General features: G+C 39.7%; 2 protein-coding genes across 11 annotated transcripts in view; one reads left to right on the forward strand and one right to left on the reverse strand.

The window, feature by feature from the left end:
• Positions 1-16,597, forward strand: part of MYO7B (myosin VIIB) — a 77,174-nt gene extending 60,577 nt beyond the window's left edge. For 5 of the 6 annotated variants that reach the window (XM_078389358.1, XM_020787474.3, XM_078389359.1 and 2 more), the window contains 5 exons: positions 380-565; positions 930-1,046; positions 1,615-1,698; positions 2,217-2,336; positions 3,850-5,152. In XM_078389358.1, coding sequence (XP_078245484.1) covers positions 380-565; positions 930-1,046; positions 1,615-1,698; positions 2,217-2,336; positions 3,850-3,939 — 597 coding nt within the window. In that variant the 3' untranslated portion in view covers positions 3,940-5,152. Of the gene's footprint in view, positions 1-379; positions 566-929; positions 1,047-1,614; positions 1,699-2,216; positions 2,337-3,849; positions 5,153-16,458 lie in introns of those variants that run through there. The other variant, XM_078389357.1, reaches the window with a different exon arrangement.
• Positions 6,537-16,713, reverse strand: part of LIMS2 (LIM zinc finger domain containing 2) — a 44,200-nt gene continuing 34,023 nt past the window's right edge. For 4 of the 5 annotated variants that reach the window (XM_020787483.3, XM_020787481.3, XM_072995768.2 and 1 more), the window contains 6 exons: positions 15,640-15,789; positions 14,885-15,035; positions 12,996-13,088; positions 11,075-11,123; positions 10,823-10,898; positions 6,537-10,103 (listed from right to left, as the gene is read on the reverse strand). In XM_020787483.3, coding sequence (XP_020643142.1) covers positions 9,956-10,103; positions 10,823-10,898; positions 11,075-11,123; positions 12,996-13,088; positions 14,885-15,035; positions 15,640-15,789 — 667 coding nt within the window. In that variant the 3' untranslated portion in view covers positions 6,537-9,955. The remainder of the gene's footprint in view (positions 10,104-10,822; positions 10,899-11,074; positions 11,124-12,995; positions 13,089-14,884; positions 15,036-15,639; positions 15,790-16,713) is intronic. The other variant, XM_020787480.3, reaches the window with a different exon arrangement.

A 16,713-nucleotide genomic window follows, 5' to 3' on the forward strand; every position in this document is an offset into this window, starting at 1 on the left:
AATCAAGTATCACAGGCTTTATGTAGGTTGGTGGGGTTTTTTGTTGTTGTTTTTAATACTGTCTGAATAAGCCTGCAATCTATTCCACATCTTCAGCCATTTTCATTTCAAATGTTCATGACTTTTACCACTCTTACATACTTACTGTTATGGAAGTGTAAAAGATAAACAAATGTACATTATTATTTCCTGACACAAACCTCAATTTCCTGTGGACATATGTAGCTTTTGGCTAGTTAGATATCTGTTTAAATTTTCTGTCTATGAACTTTTACTCGAGACGTGAAGAATAACTAGTTCTTCAAGTTCTCCATACATGCTAGACAAAGGACCAATAAATCAACATGCTGAATAGTTTTCATCAATTGTACTTTTACAGGAACTGCCAAAGTATCTTAGAGGCTATCATAAGTGCTCAAAAGAAGATGCCATCCAGTTAGCTGGGCTGATATTCAAAGTTCAGTTCAACAATGATCGAATGCAACATGCAACCATTCCCAAAATACTAAAGGAACTAGTGCCTGAGAACATAATCCGAACAGCATCTGCAGAGGAATGGAAACGGGTATGAAGACACTCTCCCAGGCAGTGGTTTTGTCCATGAATCTTCCTACTGACCTCTGCAATAATTAACACTGTTGTTTTAAAATGGCAGATACTATATTGTATGTACTTTATTTGTATTTTTGCCTGGAATATGTTGCAGGGCATGGTTTCTACCAGTTTCAGATTCCTACTACTCACTCTGATAATGAAACGGGATCATTTTGTTTACTCTTATGACAGGAGGTTACCAAAACAAAATAGCCTGTGCCACTGGAAGCATTTGACTTACCCCCTGACCATAGACAAATCTGTGAGACCAGCTCTTGCTAGGAATACCTCGACAACAATTTTGATCCACACACATGTGCATGTGTTTTACACAGGGTATTATTTCTGCCTCCAACAAACATGAGCAGAAAACTGTGGATGAGGCCAAGATTGCCTTCTTGAAGTTCATATATCATTGGCCAACATTTGGTTCTGCCTTCTTCGAAGTGAAGGTAAGTTTTGTTGTTTCCATGTTTTGGATACCATGATGTGGAAGGCCCCTTTCTGCAGAACAGAAGCCTCTTCTATTTTTCTTATGCTTATTTCAAATTGTGTGATTTACTGAGAGCACATTTTCATGATCAGTTCAGATACCATGTTTCCTGTGAGGGCCAGGATTCAGACCCAACCATGTCTTATGTGAACATTAGTGCCTGGCAGAACTTTGCATGTTTGTATGGCATCACAAATGGTAACTACTACAGGGATGGGAAGTCTTTCATCTTTCAGCTCTTTTGGATTTCAGCTCTCAAAAGCCTGGGTCAGGATGGCCAACATGGATTCTGGGCAATGTAGGCCAAAACATTTGGCAAGCCAAAGGTTTCCCAGATTTAAACTAAAAGAGTAAGTCTTGCACTGGCATCTAATGTCTCTGTGTGACTATATATATATGGAGTGAAGGTCATCACTATGATTCCTATACTAGTATGATGAAAGTGACAGGTAGTAAACAATGAAATTCTCAGTGATCAGAAGCAGCTCTTTATTAACAAACACCATTTTTTTGTTTCTCTTTGTTAGCAAACCTCAGAGCCAAACTTCCCTGACATTGTGTTGATTGCTATCAACAAACAAGGAGTCTCTGTAATACATCCAAAGACAAAGGTAAGAATCTTCTTTTTCTTGGTATTTGACAGGTATATATACTGGCCAAAAGAGTGTTCCATCATAAGCCATTTCGCTGTGGTTGCTTTCCTTGCTGCTTCAAAAGACTAGGAAGGTGAAAAAATGCTACAAAGAGGTGTAGTTAGGAAGGAGACACTCCTTCCTGAATTAGGATGGTTATGTGGCACTTGCTTCCAAGGGTTTTCATGATATGTTGCCAGACTATAAATAAACAGGAAATTTACTGCTGACTCATAAAAAAAGGTTATGAGGGCAAATATTCCAAGATGGGAATACCCTGACCTGGGAAAGTCATAGACAGCCCTCCATAAATACATATTTACTTCAAACCAGCTGAAGTTGACAGGGAGCATGAAATGAGGAAACACAAACACTGAACTGGCTCCTGGAAATCCACAACTTGAAGTCTCTGTTGAACTACAAATCTCCCCTTCCACAAAAATATCAAACAGTTAATTTTAACAAAAGTAACATGTAGCACTGTTTGTCATCTGCAGGAGATCTTAACAGTTTACCCCTTCAATAAAATCTCCAACTGGAACAGCGGCAGCACATACTTCCACATGACCATAGGGAACCTGGTACGAGGTAGTCGAATCCTTTGCGAGACATCTCTGGTAAGGAAAGTGAATGAATTCATCAGTTTCACTAAAGACTGAAGAGGGGAAAGGGTCTGGTCATTACTGGTATAACCTTTCTTGTCTTTCTGTAAGCGAATTGATCTGAGACTCAGGTTTAGACGTTTAAAAGATTGCTTTGTGGTGATAATAATTTTTGACTTATTATGACCTGAATTCAGATTCATTTCAACAACATTTTGCATGACATATGGTAGTTGAAATACAGCTGCAAACATGTAGATCTCTGTGGAGAAGTGGTAACCAGCTAGGAATGCACTGAGTCAAGTGTTGCTTCCTCCCTCTGTCCGTGTCCTTGGGCCTGACCTTGCCATTCTTTGTGACTGGTTTGTGAATGCCTCAGCTGACTTGTTGAAAAAAAGCAATAAAATTACATCTTCTTTACCCCATAGTTAAGGAATAAAACCCAGTTAATTTTGTCTATCTTCGGAATATTGAGGAATGTGTTTATCAGTAAACATGTTCCACCTGCAATAATAACTCCTCTGTATTGATTGTATGCTACTTGGATCAGGGGTCCCCAGCAGCAGTCCCCAGCCTAGGCAGGACCGGGCCATGGATACAGATCTCCTACTCCATCCCGCAAGTGCAACCCATGCATGCACAACATCCCCCCCTGTGAGCGTGACACTTCCCCCATGCAAATGAGTGTGACATGCCTCCTGCAAGGGTGACATGCCCCCCCAACCGATCTGCAGTTGGGAAAAGGTTGGGGACCAGTGACTTAGATAATTCTTTTTTCTTAAAGATTATATTGCCTTATTGTCTCCCCCAAGCATGTATGTATGTTTAGAGGGGAAAGAACACAATTGCTATTGATGTGGATTGAAGATGACCTGTGAATTGTGCTGTCTGGTCAATATGTGATCTATGATTTTAGGAAGTTAGGAGGGCATATGTTACTTAATTTAACAAAGGGAATATGGGTTAAAATGTTTCAGTCTCATCACCAACACAGTAGGACCTCCATATCCAAAGGGTCAGTACCTATGGTTTCACTTATACTGTGCCTGAAAAAAATTAAATAATAAAATAAATAAAAGCCAGAAATACATGGTCTCAAGGTGTATTACCAAGACTGGACACTAGAAGGAACCAGAGACTATGCTATACACAGGTGACTAAATGGAAATGCACTCGTGGCCTGAGATCTCAGAGGGAAGCAGCTTCTGGTGAAATGGAAAAGCTGCATTTGTGGGCAGTTGCTGCTTTCGGGAAAGCCTCCCTTGTGAACAGGAGGGCAGGAAACCCAGTCCTTTGGCATGAATGGGCCAGGGCTCCCTCTTTCAACCATGCATGCATACCAAAGAAACTAGAAGTGCTTCATTTATCCGCTATTAACTGGTATCTGCCATGGGGCTTAGAACTGATCCCCGCAGATATTGTGGTCTTCCTGTACTATTGAGAAATGTTCCACCCTCTAATAAACAGGCTCATGCTTTTGCAACTCTTTCTTTGAGAAAGGGTTAACTGTCTTTTTTTCTCTCTCAAGGGATACAAAATGGATGATTTGTTGACATCATATGTGCATCTCTTCATGAATGCTGTAAACCGACAGAAGAATACCCAGCACCCTGCTTGAGGACAGGAATAGCTCATCCTTTGCAGCTGAAACTACTTGGTATCTTGAAGAAATTCATTTTTTAAACTGTGACTCTCATCTTAATCTCAGAGGAGTCACTTATGAGTGTAGTGTTGCTCTGGCAGAGGCTGACTTGGGTTCATGCTAACTACTATGCAACCATTTCTGGCTCAGTGTACAAGTTCTGGTATTTCAACCTAGCTGCATTTTGTTCCAAAACGTTATCTCATTTTTCTTTGAGTCATTACAGTCTCCTTCCCTAGAATCACACTCTGTACTAGATTATGTTATCCTCCCTTCCCTATAGGAAAAGAAAGGAATGAATCACGGTCTCACTCTGGCCCAGCCATCCACCCAGACCAATGCAATATATTGCCTCTTTAAGCACAGAGAAATTACAACAACAGGAAGCAGCACCTCCAGGAACAAGAGCTACTGCTCTGTAAACACTGCCTAGCTTAAGTATACAAAACATGCTTCTATGCACGTTCTTTACACCCTGGAAACTGTAGAGATAATATAAAAAACACAATTGGATTTCAAAGCCACAAAGCAATTGTGTTTATACAACTGTCATACTTTTAATATATTTTGATGTTTGATCACCCCTCAGCACACTTATCATGGAGTAAATCCCACTGGGCATTGTGGATCTGCTTTTGAAAAAAAAGTTATAGGATTTGCTGTGTCATAATTTCAGTGCTAAAACTGAATTTAGAATCCATAACACAGCCCTGTCACTCATCTCTGGCTCCAAAAAGTGTTCAGTAAATTGGAAAGGTAGGACGATACCGAAATATCTTTTCTATGAAAGGAAATATCAAATTTGTTCTTCTTAAATAATAACTTTATATATGTTGTGGTGAATTTATACTAAGCTCCTTGAGGCATTTTTTCCCAACAGTAACAGTTTCTGCCTGTTATTGCCAAAATCACAGTAGTTTCTTCTGAACCTAGATGAAACTGAACTATTTTGCAAATAGGCTTTCCTTCTGTGCATGTATAATGCGAATATCACTCTCTCTGTGAAGCCAGTGTGTGCCACACTCTTCAAAAATACTTGCCCTTTAGCAAAGATATTCCCCAACAATTCACATCTAGGTGTCCATTGCTGGCAGTGGATGCTCTGACATTAGCTGGGACCATGATGGTGAGGATTAGCTTGCATTTCTGAATTCTTAATATAAACTGAGTTCCATATTTTAAATAACAATGTTTTGTATATTTGTTTTCTGTTCATGGTAGTAGCAAATTTGTTTCCACTTTTTAAACAAAATTGCAGAGCAATGGGAGTGGTGTTCCAGAAATGTGTACTGCATTAAACCAAGTAGTAAAGTACAGTGGTGCCCCGCTTGACGATTACCCCGCTTGATGATGAATCTGCTTTACGATGAGCTTTTTTCTATCACTATTGCAATCGCAAAACGATGATTCAAAGGGGTTTTTTCACTTAACAATGATCGGTTCCCTGCTTCGGGAACTGATTTTTTGCTTAACAATGGTTTTAAAACGGCTGATCGGCGGGTTGCAAAACGGCTCTTCGCTGTGTTTAGGACGGATTCCTCACTTTACAGGCACTGGAAAATGGCCACCCTATGGAGGATCTTCACTGGACGATGAGGTATTTCCCCCATTAGAACGCATTAACCAGTTTTTAATGCATTCTAATGGGTTTTTTACTTTCGCTTGACGACGATTTCACTCTACAGCGATTTCGCTGGAACGGATTATCATCGTCAAGCAGGGCACCACTGTAATAAATTATTGAACAATCTGCCACATTCCTGTTTTATCACTTAATATTGTGTTAGCTTAAACAACTCTTGTTACACTGCAGAAGACAAACACATAAACAGAAGCAGCATCTCCACTAGAATGTAAGGTTATAAACCTATGAATTAGGAGACTGTCCTTCAGACAGCGCTTTGGGGATTAGATTACAAACTAATCATTCACAAGTGACTGTTATCTCACGGTTACAAGGCACTGTCTTACCTAAAAATCAAGATAACAGATGCCACACTGCACAATGACAACACCACACCATTATATAAATCAGACATCTTGCACCAAATGAATTCTTATAGCTGTTAAAGATTTAGGAGCAACTTGCAGTGGGGAGGTTATGGCTCTTGAATGAACTAAGGCTGAAACAGCCCCATGAATGACAACATGTATCCACTCCAGGTGTTTCAGGGAAAAAATATCATAGTAGCTGCAAAGGCACAAACAACAGTCACATTAAAAACAGTGTAACATTTGCACCTTTTTAATGTTTACTGCAAAAGTTTAAAATAGACATTTATATATTGGAGAAATCAGTATTTTAATCAAAAAGGAGCTACCCTTTTGCTAGAGCTAGCGCAAGATTTCAAGGCAAAACACTGCCAGAAAACTATATAGGTCCTGAAAATGTTTGACACCACATGTTGCTGATTAATTGTGATTGTGTACAAAATAAGGCAATACCTTCAATCCTTTGCACATCAAAACCACTCACGAGCATTTTCTATATAACCAATTAAGACCACAATCTCAGAATCCTGAGCAGAGAGTGCCGCTGAACCCAGTAAACATGCCAAGATTAGACACCTATTTTTATTTGTTTATTTGTTTCAAAAGCTTGTATACTGCCCAATAAGTGTTAGGCAAAACACTGGGCGGTTTACATCATAGGACAATCAATGAATACAATATAACAAACAACATTAAATCATCAGTTACCATCCTGAAATAACTGAGACTTACTTTTGAGTAAACATGCATAGGATTGCACAGTAACTCCCAGTGTGTCCCAACATTTGCAGTTTACATGGCCAATTTCAACTGAACTCTGTCCCTTGCTAAATGTTTGGCAACTCCATCATCCTACCACTGGAGAGTGCAAGTTTGTTGATAGTGTTAGAACCTATTCATTTAATGTTAATACTGTATCTCCTAAAAGTATTCAATTTCTTCAGAAATAATCCATGAGACATGGAATACATATGCTTAAAATGTGTTCATATAAAAAATAGATACATCAATATAAAGCAAGCAAGAATTTATCAGCAGTGCAATTCAAGCCATATGTAATATACATTTGATGTGCCATTTGCCCATACTTTTGATATTTTAAAGACTGCCTCTAACAGAACAAATGCCATTGTCACACACAGATCAGTGAAGCTACACTGAACAGTAGCCACTGAACTTCTGGGGTGAAAACGTGTGCTTCCAAACAAAGGAGTCCCTACCTCAAACTCCTAATTTCACTTTTGTACAACAGTCTTCTTGCTTGTCCACAGTGGTTTCCTTAACATATACATACTTGATTTAGTGCCATTTTAAAAACGTTAACAAGGCAGCTGCTTCTTAAGGCTACATCAGGTGAGTCCAGCCACTCAGGGAGTACCTCACAAAGCCTGTAAGATCTGACTCTGTGCTAACATCAGTGAGGGAAAATGAAGCTACACTACTCTCACTCTGAAGACCCAGTCAAGCTATAGGCACATCAGCAGTTATACTGAACTGGTCATTCCAATGTTCGCATAAATAGAACAGTCGTTTTTTGGTATGCATTACAATAAAGATCATGTATAGCAGTGCCTTCTATATTGCAGCTTCCCTATAGATGTGCCTTCTTCCCATTTGCCCTCATAATTTTCACCCTTCTGAGCCAAAAACAGAGACGTTTTTCAAGGGGCAAAAAGATGTTGACAAAACATAACCTTCAGTTTGGCTCAACTCTACCAAGCATTAACACCAAGTGGTCCTTGAAAGTCATTTTCCATCTGCTGAAGAGAAAAGACAAGGAAGCAAAATAGTTCCCCAGTAAATGAAATTTGTTTCTTTCTCAATAGAGTCTGAAATTGGAAGAATGGATTAAAGTGCATCATGATAAACTATGCACCATAAAATAATTTTCAAGCAGAAAGCAACTACTTCATATTAGAAAACTCTAGAGACTAGTACTATAGTGATTACTTGCCTCAGAGGTTCATAGGAGGGGTGGCATTTCAAATCTGTCCCCACTAAACAAGGACACTGTCATTAAAACCAAACTGTATTTTTAAAGGAACAGCTGTACAGGCAAAATTGGTATTTGGAAATTACATACCTGAGTTCTTTGAATTACAGCAGGCCTAGCAATATATCTGATATGGCACCCAGTGTTTATATATTCATATACAGGTAGCAGACTAACACAAATCTAGATTTCTATGAAATGTCATATTAAAATTGTTAAATCACATAGAATTAAGTGCCTTGAAATTTGAAATTGATTTATTATCACTTCCCGGATCATGAATTGTGCATCATCTATGCTCCACTATTTACTAAGGAATGCACATTTACATGTTCATCCACATCCCCATTTAAGCACCATGAGCCACATGTAAATATATTTGCATTGTATTGGTACAAGTGATCGAAATAATGGGTACTAGATAGAGTTCATTTTTCAGGGCAGGATGATAAGAGCACAGGTTCTGCTTTAGCATCTGTCCCACTGCTTTTGTGCCTTGTTCCTTCAGAGGCACAAAGTGCTAGAGTCATCGGTGCCTTCACAAAAAGTCGCTGCGCTGCTCACACAGCTCCCTCACCTACAGTGACACAGTCAATAGCACTTACAGTGACAAGAGTCGCTGTGTCACCATAGGTGTTTATTCTATTTAAATGAATACAGTATGGCAGTGCACTATTTTCATCTGGGCTCTGGATAATACTGATAGGATATGTTTACTGTACTTGTCCTTGACTTTAAAATAAGCTTATTCTTGTGAAATACTGTAAATCTCTCTTTATAGGTTCAGGACTTTCCCTTAAAAAGCAACAATATTTTTGTGCTATTAGATATGAAAACATAAAAGTGTTGGTAAATACTAACTGGCAGATAAATAAGGCTCTGTTAGGATTAGTTCTGGAAAAAGTGATTTCTCTTATCACAACAGAAGCAAGTGCACAAGTGATTTCTGCAGTAAAAATGCATTAAGACAAATTCATGTTTTTCTGTTCTGTAGCAATAATAACAAAATGACATCTTATTCTGTATTAGTCTTTCCTCTGTAACTACTCATCATGTGAAGACAAATACTATGGTAAATTTGACAAAACTGATGCTATTTAGGTCAGATGAACAATTTATGAAGCAAACAAAGAGTTTGCAACTCCATGTTTGCCTCATCATATTAATGTAGGAGTGGGAGAGGAAACACGGTAAGGAACCGCCAGGGGTCAGTGCTTAACACTTCCCTTGTCTCTCACTTCTGGCAACCTCTTCCCCATGTCCAGGGCACTGCACCACCACCCCTCGGCACCTGACACACTATGAGTTTCAAAAGAAAAAAAAATAAGCCTATTGGAGGTGACAGGCTGAGGGGAGGGCTATAGTGAGGGATAAACACTGCTATCTCTGTTATTCCTACCTTATGAATGGAGGAACAGGGTGAAGTACTGTACTTTTTCCCAACTTCCTCACTTGCAGCTTGCTGATCTGGGTTTTAAAATGCTGAGGGGAAAAACCCCATAGAGGCCAATGTCCTACTGCCTAAGCCTCAAGTGAAAAGGCAATTGTGTAAATGTACCATGTCTCTGCTCTGGGAGATTCTTTGGTATGTGCTTGTTCTCACACTGGTGGCAAGATGGGCCAGTCAACTGGTCCCGTGGCCAGAAGCCTGCCAGAGTGTGTGAGGGCTTGCACTTTGGTCCCACAACTGCCTTTCCATGCCACATTTAGGACACTGGACAGAATTCTGAGAGTGATATAGTAGGAACCTGAGTCTTAGTAAAGAGTAGTGAATAACACAGATTTTTCTTTGTAATGGGGGGTCGGGGAGGAACAGTTCACTATGGCTTTCTTCTGGAGGTCAAGCTCTGTAATATTATACCTGAGCAGAAAAACATTCTAGGTGCAAAATACAACTGGTGAGCTTTTGTTTATCTTGAGTCCATTGAGCTATTGTTAAATGATTTCCAGCTAAAGCATATTGCTGTTGGTGAGCATGAGTGATATCTGTGGAAAGCATAAACCTGTTTAAGAAGAGTTCAGATCCAGAGCTTTGGGGTGAGTTTTCTTTGAAGCCAACTCAGACAGCTTCTTCAGGCGCTTCTTCAGCTCCAAGGGGAATTTCTCATAGCATTTCTTACACACTGGCTTCATGTCAAACTCCACAAACTTATTCCTTTCAAAGAAATAAAGAGCTCTTACTTTTCATTCAGAAAGCCACATGAATGTCCTGGTTCACAACTAAGGGTGCAAAGTGAAACAGCAAGCTGGGGCGCTAATACACGAGCAGATGTAGTTGAGATTAGGTGTTCCAGCAAGCCAATTGTCACAGTAGGATGAAACTTCTGTTGGTATGTTCTCCATACAAGGAGATACCTCACCCTACTGTCTGAAATGTCTGGTTGAAATGACAATCTGATCTTTTGAACAGGCCCTCTTCCCTACTGCATGGCATGACTGTGGTTTTTATCAAAAAAACAATTATTGTGTTCCTGTTGTAGGAGAAGCACAGGGATATTTCAAGGCAAGGAGGGCTAATGTGATTTACCATACCATGCCAGCAGTCCATAGTCCAAGCAGCAAGGGCACCTTTTACTACAGAGTTGGGGTGAGGCAATCCTCATTGCTCAGATCACAGGCTGCTAGTACTTGCACCCAACAGAAATGGTTTAATTTGCATTTTTTCTGGTGCAGACATAGCCTTGTACCTTTAAGCTGCACTGAATGACACTTATTTACTTACATATTATGCTGGTATATACATTTTCACTAGCTAAGAGGAGTTTTTCTTCCTCTTCACATATAGCCCCGGTAGCAGATCCCATCACTCCCACCCCAAATCTGAGCCAGGCTGATGGCCACCGGGTTCAGAACAAGTTTAAATCTGCCACTTACTTCAGTGTGAGCTTGATGTTGCAGGTAGAGCAAGAGAAGCAGTTCACACACCAAGCCTTGTTGAGAGCTGATACAACTAGTGAAGAATACCATAGAAAAGGATTGTCAGGTCATAGGCTTCTTGTATCAAATTCAATATAATCAAATTGTAGACTTGTACAAAACTCAATGAGGACAGATGTGAAAAGAATCACAGATGCCTTATATATGCAGGACTGCAACAGCTGCAAAGGCAAACAGCCTCCAACTTACCATCCCCCTCAATCACATGGCTGCAGTTATAGCAGACATCTCCAAAGAGCTGTGTGTGGGAAAAAGAGAGAAAGGATTTTTTTGAACTGTAACAAAGGAGGTAGTCTACGCCTCTTTCACAAAATAAGGCCCAACAAACTCATAATGGATTGATCTGGTGCCCCCTGCAACAGTCCCCTAAATCACCATTACACACTTCAGCACCCTTAATAGCTTTTCTTACACAATTGCACAAGAATAAAACTTGCATTCTGAAACTGCTGAAGACTAATTTTCAATTCTTGACCTCAGCTGCATCCTGTGAGATCATATTATACTGGTGTTTTGTAAATTTCAAATATATTGGTTATTCTTTGCTCAGAATCTGTTTATCCGTAACAGAGAGACTGAGGACCCTACAGGAGGAGGAGAATGCCTTGCCATGTCTAAAGCCCTCTTCTTTTTCACAGTCTTCTTCTTTTCTGCTCATGTTCTTCAAGAATTAAAGGTTAACATAAGTGCTGGCTACTCTGGCAGAATACACTAAAAGGAAGAAGCAGGGCTCAGAGGCTGCCTGCAATTAATTGCCTGAGAGAAGTGTAAACCATCTTGTGGAATGGCGCCTGACTGTTTTTTCCACTCTAGTCCTCCACTTACTCTTTGCTAATAACAATTTCTGAACATACACATAACACACGTTGAGTACTAGGAATGATTACACACAAACACATCAGTTTCTCTCTCTATATATATTGTACATCCATTTTGTACGTTCCTCAGTGGGCTTTAGAAACAATACATGTGCATATACGTTTGTGTGTGTGTGGTGTTTGTGTACAAACAAACACACACACATTGTTGCCTGTTCTCTGCTTCTTAAGTGATGCACAGTTCTACTGGGGCCGAAACAACAGAAAAACCCTTTCAAAAATGGGCTTGAATCCACAGTGACTTCTGTCCTATATGTGGTGCATACAAAGGTTCAAAATGGTGCCCAATCTAGTTCTTTTCTGCTTTGGTGTTTATAAACACAGAGCAGTTTCAAGTGGGGAATAGGACTTTCCCCTTCTTCCTGCCAGTTGTCTGCAGGCACCTTCCTCATCTCCTGTTCCCTCCTCCTTGCTCTTCCTTGACCACCATTTGTCTTTGATTTTTTCCCCTCTGTGCACACATGTGGACGACTGGTTTCTTTTTTCAACCTATACTTAAAATTACATATACAGTATGAAAATGTGCATAAGCATCTTTCTTATCAATTAAAAGGGGGTTGGGTGCAGGGCACAAGGTTACCATCATGTGATGTTGTGCCAAATTCCCAATACACCAACCATGACAGTGTGCACACCTGCCTACACTACAATATACTGGATTAAAACATAGAAAAAAAAACACTGAAATCCAGTGTGTTAGTGGGGTCAAACACACTTTACCTGGTTTATTGCAATGATGTAGTTCCAGCCTGGATTCAGTTTTCTTTAAATGCAAGAAAGCTGGAGACTTACAGTGTTTTTAAACTACATACATTATTACAAGCAGAGGATACTGACAAAGCAAATGCACTCCTGTTTCATAATACTGCCTGCTTTTAGACAAGGGAGCAAAACATAAAGCCTTCTAAGACAACACTCCCATTTCCAGCTAGAAAGGTTTTGGCTAGTTTTCTTTTGCCCTATTCAAATTTCAAGCTTAAGAACAATTACTTATAGTTAAACATTACTCAAGGCATCTTAATTTATATTTCTAAACTGCTTGTTTTTTCTACCATATCCTTCAGCCTGCATCTATTACAATTACTGTAATTTCCCCTTTCTTTTTTTGGGATGTTTAACATTTTTCCATTCAGACAAGGGACTTGTCAGACACTCTTTTATAGAAAGCATCTGATCTATTCTTTTCTTTTTTTGAAAGAGAAGTACATGTTGCAAAGGACAGCAGACGTTACCTGGTTGTAATGAGTCTCACAGTAAGCCAGCCCTTTTTTCTCATAGTGCCGGTGTCCCAGAAATGGCTTCTCACATTTGGCACAGACAAAATGCTGTAAGGTTAAAGGACATGTTAGAGAATTTGTGCTAGGCATGTGGTGTTTGATTTGAAGCCAGATCAACCCAACTGTAAAGTCTAGTCTGTAAAAAATCTTTAATACAACACAAACTCTTTCCAGGGGGACAACACTGATAGAATACTGAAGCTGAGAAATAATACTGGACTATCAAGCAAGGCATGAAAATATTGTGAGAATCATACTTTTCTACCACTTTTCTATGTTATACTATTGGCAATGCCTGGATATTTTTTATGTTATAATTTTGGAAATACTGACTTCCATTTGTTTGTTTTACAAGAGAAGTTGCCAATGGCTGGGGAGAATTTGTGACAATGAACTCAAAAATTCCCTTTTACTTTCAGTTCCCAGGTTCAGCAGTGGTATCTTGAAATCCACATTCAAACAAAAAATGCAGAAGGTGACTATACAATAAAATAGGAAAGTTAATTTTAGCCTTTAATCACTGGAACATGTTACACCAATGCTCCAGTATTTATAGGGGCTTCTGGTTGTTTTCAGTCATACTTTAAGATACTGGCTACAATCTATAAGGCCCAAAGCATTCTGCTAAAAAGACCGCTTTCACACAGCTGTCCTAGAATGAGTACCTTGTTAGCATTAACATCCTTGCTGTTGTTTTTTAACATAGATATTCTCATATCTGTGTGTGGCTCCTGTGGCATTCACCTTTGTGGCACCTGCGTGTTTTTCCCTCACAAAGGCTCACATCGTGTTTTCCTCTCGCTGCTACCAGTGGATTACCTCAATCCACAATATAAATGACGCTTGTCAGGACACTTGTCTTGTGAATTCAAACAGAACTCATTCATTGCAGTGAATCAGATTGAGTTCTTCAGATAATCATTGTACACAAGCAAATCGTTAACAGTACTTTTAGTACATACTTTTCTCTTACAATATCATTGCCACCTTCTCTACCTATTTTCTTAACCAGTCTTATCACTCTGTATCTGTTCCCTCTCTCTCTCTCTCTCTGACTAACCAAACTCTCACTCTGACTCTGACCCCTGACTCCCTTTTACTGACTCAGGCTCTGCCTTTTAACATATCTTTTTGACTCCGCTTCTCAAACATATTAGCATAGAACCTAAATAATACATGACTTATTTTGCATAACAAGGGGTGAATGCTGCAGCTCCTTTCCTTGGAAGACTTGCCAGACTTTTTAAAACTTTTGCAGCATTTTGCAAATCTTTAAGAAAATTAGCTTCTGGTAACTAGACTGCCATTTTACTAATTCCAACAGGTATTGATAACTTCATATTTTACCTTTCCAGGCAGAAAATATCCCCATACATTAACATTTTATATATTACCTATTGTCTAAATGTTTAGGCTGATGTAGCAATAAATATAGAACAAAGCAAAGCAAAATAAAGCAAAATGTGTTCCTCATATACTGCCCCATACGTAAAGCACTGTCTGGGGGGGTTATAATTTAATTATGCAGGCCACACATTGCCCACCCCCAAGTCAGCTGATTAGTCAATTTACTGACCTTGGAAGGATGGAAGGCTGAGTCAACCTTCAGCTGGCTACTTGAATGTGTCAAGATCGAACTCAGATCATGAGCAGTCTTGACTGCATATGGCAGTTTAATCACTGTGCCACAAGGCTCTAATTATAAATAATCTGAAACAGTGGTATGCATCTATACTTCAAAGGAACTGTGGCTGTTACCTGTTTATTAACCAGGCAAGCAGTCTGTTGGCAGACATTCTGAAAGATAAATCCAATGGCAAGTTGCACAGCAAGAAAGTGCTCACCTCCACATGCCACTGTTTCCCCAAAGCATTCACCACTCGACCCTCGATGGGCCGGCGACAAGCCCCACAGATTGGAATGCCCATCTTGTCATGACATGGCAGGCAATAGAGCTCTCCCTTCAGCTCCCGGGCCTCAGCAGTCAGCTCCTTCCTGCATGCCACATAAATAGTCAGTACCTTCAGAGCAAAGCTTGCGTCCAATTCTACATGCTAACTAGCTGTTTTGTGTAATTAAAGCAAGCACTCTCTTAAACTATTGCCAAACAGGGATACAGAAAGTTCCCGGTGGTGGTGCAGGAGATATCCCACTTTTAATGTCCATTTCCTCATGATTAACAACACGGATGTGACATACAGTGGAAATTATTTTGTGACTTAAGTTCAAACCTGCTTAGGTTGTCCCAGAAATGGTAGGCATTCCTAGCCATTTGAAACTATGGTGTCCATCTATTCTGCTAACTTTCAGTATAGTTACTTTTGTAACTCAAAGCCATTTCATATAGTTCTTTTAAGAGCTGCTCATTCTCAGCCAGAACAGCAACAGCTAAACAATTCAATAAGTAAGAAGAAACTGGCACAATCACTGCAATTTCTCTGGTTTTCAGATCTGAATGATCTTTGATTACTCATTCACATACCAAACTCGTTTGTCATTTTGCTTAATGGCAAAAAAGTTTATTCTGAAGATCAGCATAGTTGGCCATTCAGTGTCTTTACACTAACTCTCAGTTGTAGCTAGAAGACATTTGACATACCCACAGTGAGTGCAATTGAAATGATCCGGATGGTAGGAGTCATTCCTGAACATCAGGGGCTGCTCATCAATTATCAAGTGGCATTTCTGGCAAATATACTTGCCCAGGCCCTTCGCTTTCTCACGATTATGGCAAGGTCGACAGAGATGCCTAATGAGCAGTTAGAGAGAAACAGATGTGTCAGGAGTTACCATTCTGAAAAATGACAGGAATAATCTACACCTGTTAAACTTACAGACCTTCTGAACTTTCTTCCCACAAAAGCTCAAATGCAGACTTTTAAATATGTTCTTTTGCAATCAATGGACAAGAACAGTTAGGACTAAATGAAGGAAGGGCACCAATGCTAAATTGGCAAAAATCAAGCTGAATTTAATTGAATTTAATCTTCAATAAGTAAAATCTTGATTCATCTACTCTTGCCTCCTTAGGGCAGTTTTGTTATCCACATTTTAAAAAGAAGCCAAAGTTGTCTGAAAATGTCTGGTTTACTGTACAGCCAATGAAAGAGTTTGGATTGCTGAATTCAATATAAGTCAATGTGCTCCCCTCTTCAAAGCAGAGTTGATAGCACAGACACAGAAGAGAGCTGATATATCCAAGAAGGCAAATACCTATTGACAAGAAGCCCCAGGGAGGTCCTTTAGCCTCTAGGTCCTTAGGAGCAAAATGAAGCTAATAATAAATCTCGGTGCAAAAGGACTGTTCTGTGGCCTTGCAGTTGTATAATCTCCAAATAGAAAGCCCCAGTGAGCATAAGTGGAAAGGAATGTTCTTAACACTGCCTCTTCACAAGTCTTCTCGTCTGTTCCTCCCTAGAGCTGAAGATCCTGCAGCTCCCAGACAAGAGCCACAGTCCCTAGAAAGAAAGCAGACAGCCTGCCTTTATAAATGGAAGCATGCAGCTGTGTTCCCCTCGAGAGAAAGGCATCAATTTTATTCCAAACTGTGGAATGGAGTCTAATTATACAGGGCAGGACACTGAGACCCTATAGCAAGTGTCCTAGAAAGAGACCCTTCTCATTCAACTGAATAAGGGGCCTTCAACCCTTTCCACTGGCAAACCATTATTGC

This window comes from Pogona vitticeps, chromosome 3 (genome assembly GCF_051106095.1).
Source record: "Pogona vitticeps strain Pit_001003342236 chromosome 3, PviZW2.1, whole genome shotgun sequence".
Taxonomy (NCBI): Eukaryota; Metazoa; Chordata; class Lepidosauria; order Squamata; family Agamidae; genus Pogona; species Pogona vitticeps.